This window comes from Branchiostoma floridae, chromosome 5 (genome assembly GCF_000003815.2).
Source record: "Branchiostoma floridae strain S238N-H82 chromosome 5, Bfl_VNyyK, whole genome shotgun sequence".
Lineage (NCBI taxonomy): Eukaryota > Metazoa > Chordata > Leptocardii > Amphioxiformes > Branchiostomatidae > Branchiostoma > Branchiostoma floridae.
In genome coordinates, this window is record NC_049983.1 from 15,391,161 (window position 1) to 15,396,917 (window position 5,757).

Below are 5,757 nucleotides of genomic sequence, written 5' to 3' on the forward strand. Positions count from 1 at the left end.
CCCTGAGCACTGGAAAATCGAGTGCGGAAGGCGAAGCTTTTGTATATCAGCACTCAGTTCCAGTGCTGACGGCGGTTTCAGCACTGGGTAACCAGTGCTGAGTGGCCTTTGACCTGACCCGTCGCCGCCCGGGCCGCGAGTTTAGCACTGGAGCCGAGTGCTGACGAACATTCAGCACTGGAAAACGTCTTTTCAGCACTGGAAAACGAGTGCTGACGTCTTTTCAGCACTGGAAAACGAGTGCTGAGGAAGCCTCAGCACTGGAGAAAGGCCGATCAGCACTGGAAAACGAGTGCTGAACATTCTTCAGCACTGGGCGCCGAGTGCTGAGGCCGATTCGACCATTGTTTTCAGCACTCGGTTCCAGTGCGGAAGGTGAAGCTTTCGTAGACTTGCAAGTAAATCTGTGATTTTAAAAGTATGACATCACTAATAACACTGTGATGATGAAAATCTGTTCGTGAAATCCCTGCAAAATGCGCATGTAACGGTATAGTTCATGCATGGGGAGGGGGGCACAGCTCAGTCAGTAAAGTTTAAAAATAGGAGTTGGATAGTTGTTTTGCTGGAAGTACACATGTACTATAGCTATCATTCAGGTCCCCCCCCCCCCGTTGCTAAATGAGGAAAATCTTTGATATTAGTAGTAGCATGTTTTAGAATATCCAATATATCAGCTACGCTGCAACAGTATTCAAGAAGGGGTTGGTGGAAAGAGCGGTCCAGTCCGAACTGCGGGAAAAACGGTCTGATCTGCTTAGCGGTCATTCAGCACCTTGTTAGGGGACTCTTCATTTAATAGTGAGCAAAAGGGAGTCTGTTAACAAGGAGAATGAAGAAGATCTCTTTTGTATTTCCCTAGTCAAGTTTATTTTGTTGAAGAGCTGTATTAATGACTCCCACACTATAGTATTTGCATAAAGAAAACTATACATTTTTATCATATGCCCCCCTCCTCATGCCAACTGACCAAACAAAATGTAATAGCTACACTATTAGTTCTTCCATAGGCTTTGTATTCTTGTGCCGATGTAGTCCTTCATTTTCTTACAAGAGGCATTGTACAACCGTCACAAAGTTAGGTTGTAGTTGTGCTTTATCAATGTTATTTTTCCTTTCTTTGTTCAGCAATGGATGTCAGACTCAGATCTGAGGAGGACTTTTGTGCAGACGAGTTCTTTAACCGTTTGCAGCGGCTGAAGTCAGAAGGTCACCTGGTGGACGTGACCCTGTGTGCAGAAGGTAAGGAGATCCCGTGTCACCGCCTGGTCCTGTCCGCCTGCTCCGACTACTTCCACGCCATGTTCGGCGGAGCCCACAGCGAGAGTAAGAAGGACAGGATAGAGATAGGAGGGGTGACTGCAGAGGCACTACAGCTGTTAGTGGACTTCGCCTACCTGCCCAAGTTCAACATCACCTCAGACAATGTCCATCAGCAACTTGAAGCAGCCAACATGCTGCAGGTCAAGCCTGTGGAAGACGCTTGTGAGAAGTTTCTCATCAACAACTTGAGTCCGGACACGTGTCTGGGAATGTGGGCTTTCGCAGACAAGCTGTCGTGTGTGAAATTATCTGCCGTGGCGAGACGCCATGCTCTTAAGAATTTTGCAGAAGTGTGTAAGACTGAGGAGTTCCTTCAGCTGCCTGTCGACCTCCTGAAGGTTTACATCTCAGATCAGGGCCTACAAGTAAAGAAAGAGGAACGAGTGTTGGATGCAGTCCTCCTTTGGGGAAGGCATGCTTTTAAGCAACGGCAGAGACACCTAAAGGAACTGTTGGAGTGTGTTTGTTTCTCATATGTTGACCGGGACCACCTTAAGAACATTGTAGAGTCAGACAAGATGCTAGCTGGTGTTCCTGGAATCAAGGAACTGATCAAGGATAGATCTAGCCATGGAAAGTCTCGCCGCATTCAACAAGAAGACATTCTCCTCATTGGTGGAAACACAGGCGATCGTTATGATACACCAGTTGTAAACTGTGACATATACAGACTTGACCTTCACTTTGATACTCTAGACAAGGCTCCATTGCCAGAGCTTCTTCAGAACAAGGAGGGGAGTGCAGCATGTGTTCTAGACAATGATGTGATAGTGACAGGAGGGTACAAATCTATGTCTAAAGTGTGGAGGTACAAGCCATCTCTGAATTCTTGGACCAGCTTGGCGTCTCTGAAGAAAGGAAGGAAAAATCATGGAATGACGGTTCTTAACGGAGAGGTGTATGTTGTTGGCGGTGAGAATCGTGAGTTGCTACATGATGTTGAAGTGTACAGGGAGAAGACCAACAAGTGGACAAAGTTAGCACCACTGATACAGGCTGTCAGCAGGTTTGGTATAGCTGCCTGTTGTGAGAAGGTCTATATACTTGGTGGCGAAAGTTATGAAGAGTATGATCGGTCCAGAGCAACCAACTCTGTTCAGTGCTACGATTCCACCCAAAAGATGTGGAAGTTCGCCACACCGTTGCCAAATGCATTAGCAGATATAAGAGCATGCTCTGTCAATTCTAGGATCTATTTGGTAGGTGGAGGGCTTTGGTCTTTAGACTCGGTCCTCTGCTACAAGCCACAGGAAGATCTTTATGAGAAGATGGCTGATAAGTTGGACCAGTGGAGTAACTGCAGTGTCACCGTGTGTGGTTCGGTGATCTACATCACCGGTGGCCGGAAGAATGTTGTTTGGAACAATGAAGTTGAACGCTTCTCTACCGTTCAGTGTTACGACACAGACAGTGACACCATGGTCTTGGGTAAAGATTTGCCAATGCCACTGTGTGGACACCACATTGTAACAGTGCCAAAGCAGTAGTAAGCTGGTAACACTTGTTTGTGAATTTGAATGAAGAAAGAAGGAAAGAGCTACATAAAGGCTGTAAAAAGACATTGGCATTTTGATATTGGTTAACTTTTCTCACTGGACCAGCCATATTGGTGATGGTGAGGATTCATTATATATCGGTATTGCTTTGTACTGTAACAGATTTGTTAAGAGACTGTTATAACCCAAGCTAGCACTAAATGTAAGGAAAATGTCATTAGTCACAGCGGTTTTATTTTTACAGAGAAAGTTTTTAGTTCTAGAAAAGAATGGTATTGACCAGTAAGCAAAGTGTAAGCTGTCAACAATTTAGTCTGACCGCAATGGGAAAGCTTTACCCAATGCAGTTATATACCAGGCAGTTATATAGACTGTCCATCTAGCCGTTGTTTGTTCTGTCATGGGCTTTTGTATTTAAAAAAAATGTTCTATAGTACATGTATCATGTTTTGTCAGTTTCATAGGGGTAGTGGTATTGTTTTCAATTGACAGCTTGAAACTTAGAACAGACCAGAACATTACTGCATTGATAACAGCCATTTGACTATTTATTGACACTAATGTCCCTTTATAAACATATACCATATATTAACTTATGTAGTGTTTGAATAACAAAGCTGGTAGGATAGTAATTTGATACAAATGTACTAATTTTTGCAGCTAATAAATAGAAAATGTGTCTTATTTTTTTATAAAAGGCTTGTTTGCATTAATCATATCAATTTTCTAGTTGCTAAGTGTGTCAGAGTTTTCTATTACACACCTTACAGATGATATCAAGGTGCAACATATACATGTAGTACCAGGTAAAATCCAGATGATAAAGACCAATTAATGAATGAAAAAATTAACGAATAATGAATGAATGGATGAATGAATAGATGATTACCTTTATTGTACATTTTTGCCCAACCGACCAAAGACAAAACACATATTCGTAAAAGTACGGTAGTGTGGCATATTAGTCCAGCTTCTCTGTAATGGTGAAAATGTAGGATTGTGTAGGTTTAGCTACTAAGTCTGTTAAACGTATGGGGAAAGTCACCTTTTCAGTGCACCTTATATTGTGTAGTACCGTTTATACAAACATATGTATGGCGAATATCAATTTTTCAGTGTTACTCATATTACGCAGTACAGTTCGCTCCCCGGAACAACAGGACTCCCGTCTTCCTGACGTCATCCGATGACGTCTCTGACAGGTGCGTCAGGTACAGGTGCTCAGCCGTGAACGGGTGAAAGTACGTGGTGACATTGAAGGTCTTCTCCTCGTCATAGTAATACAGGTACTTGACTGGCTCCACGTCTGACGGCACCATCTCGTACACATAGACCCAGTTACACAGGCGAGTCATCATCAGCACACCTGGAGAAGATGGTTAGTAGCTCATCTGTGTTGGTAGTACATGTAATCACAGTACAAAGCTAAACGGTCTTCTAATACAAAAGTACAAACGGGTCAAATTTTCAACGACCCCTGTCACCTTCTTCAGGATACATACTGATGACCAATCACTTAAGAACATAAACTCCCGAGAGTTACTCAGGCGAGTCATCATTAGCACACCTAGAGAAGATGATATCATCACAATCCATCCAGAGGTTTTAAAGTTATGCTGACCACAAACACCCGGAACACACACACAGACAGATACACACTAAGGCCCTCTTTCCACTAGACGGCGATTGCGCTGCACTCTCACTGCGACCTAAATATGATATGTGTATCCTTTCATTTCATACTGGATATATCAGACAGCATGTAAAAGTGTAACTGAGAGGACAACAAAACACACAGTGCAATTCGTTGAGCGATCTGTAAAATTTGAGGTTGCAGATAGAGCGCGACAAGAGCGCAGTCCTAGTGGAAAGGGGTCTAAAGCACACAAACACAAAACTATACTTCCATGTTTCATGAGGGTTATAAACTTAAATACGTACCAAATACACCTGTACTCGGGCTCCCCAAGTTATCCTTCTCTCCACACTTTCCGTTATCCCGACAGAAGTCCTTCATGTCTCTTGTTAAAGCCGGCCCGAACACGTGGTATTGGATGAAAAGCTGTCTGTTACCATGAGTCTTGATGTAGCTGATGTACTTCGGCAAACTCTTGTAACGGTCCCCAGAGGTGTCGAGCTTTTGATCGATGATACGATAAGCGTTGTTGTGCCTGACTACGACGATTTCGTGGTTGTACATTTCAATGCTGTCGTTCAAAAATTCCTTCTTGCAATATCTGTTGGGAATCTTGGTGTTGATGAGACGCATATCGGTCCGGCTGCCCACGTGTTGCTCGAAGTGTTTGGTCGGCGCGCAGTTGAAGCGCAGGACGCAGTCGTGTCGGTCTGTGGGAGGGGGTACAGAACATCACTGTAGGTCAGGGAGGTGTTAAACTTTCAGCGTAGGTTAAAGAAATGTGTGTGGCATATTCGCGTGAGGTTCCCTTAGGTTTACGTCACATTTCTTACCCCCTGTTTGCGGAAACGAAAAGTTTATGCCAACAGATAGATACACAAAAAGGCATACTTCTGAATTAATTTTGTTCCGTTTCTTTTCTTCTCACACTAGTTACTACGCATGCGCGGGTGAAAGGAACTCTGGGTAATATGTCAAACTTGAAGGCCCTCAGACGTAAACAGTCTGACGTCTTTTCCATTGTTCCATTTGTGTAACAATGTCTTGAACGTAATGGCGGCTGCAAAAATCCAAAATGGCGGAATGTTTATTTTTGTGGGCCTTCAACTTTGACATATTACCCAGAGTTCCTTCCACCCGGGCATGCGTGGTAACTAGTGCGAAAAGGCTTATTGCCTTGCCGTTGCCAGCTCACCTATTTCCGGCCCGTACCGATGCTGTATCAGGGCATGACTGCTGCTGACCACTGCGCACGAGTTGAAGTGATACAGCTGCTCCAGACTCTGGTCGGGGAAGTACTGT

The 5,757-nt window shown here is 44.0% G+C and overlaps 2 protein-coding genes across 2 annotated transcripts in view; one reads left to right on the forward strand and one right to left on the reverse strand.

Annotated features, from left to right (window-relative positions):
• Positions 1–1,115: 1,115 nt before the first annotated feature.
• On the forward strand, positions 1,116–3,503 carry LOC118415355 (kelch-like protein 24). Its single transcript, XM_035819897.1, has one exon. The coding sequence runs from the start codon at positions 1,131–1,133 to the stop codon at positions 2,808–2,810; it is 1,680 nt and encodes a 559-aa protein (XP_035675790.1). The 5' UTR covers positions 1,116–1,130; the 3' UTR covers positions 2,811–3,503.
• The window catches only part of LOC118416217 (beta-galactoside alpha-2,6-sialyltransferase 2-like), a 5,112-nt gene continuing 2,595 nt past the window's right edge, over positions 3,241–5,757 (reverse strand). The window contains exons 2-4 of the mRNA XM_035821300.1: positions 5,651–5,753; positions 4,761–5,165; positions 3,241–4,185 (exon numbers count right to left, since the gene is read on the reverse strand). Coding sequence (XP_035677193.1) covers positions 3,947–4,185; positions 4,761–5,165; positions 5,651–5,753 — 747 coding nt within the window. The 3' untranslated portion in view covers positions 3,241–3,946. The remainder of the gene's footprint in view (positions 4,186–4,760; positions 5,166–5,650; positions 5,754–5,757) is intronic.

Coding starts and splice junctions, on each gene's coding strand:
- LOC118415355 (XM_035819897.1), top strand. CDS start 1,131: ATGGATGTCAGACTCAGATCTGAGGAGGACTTTTGTGCAGACGAGTTC.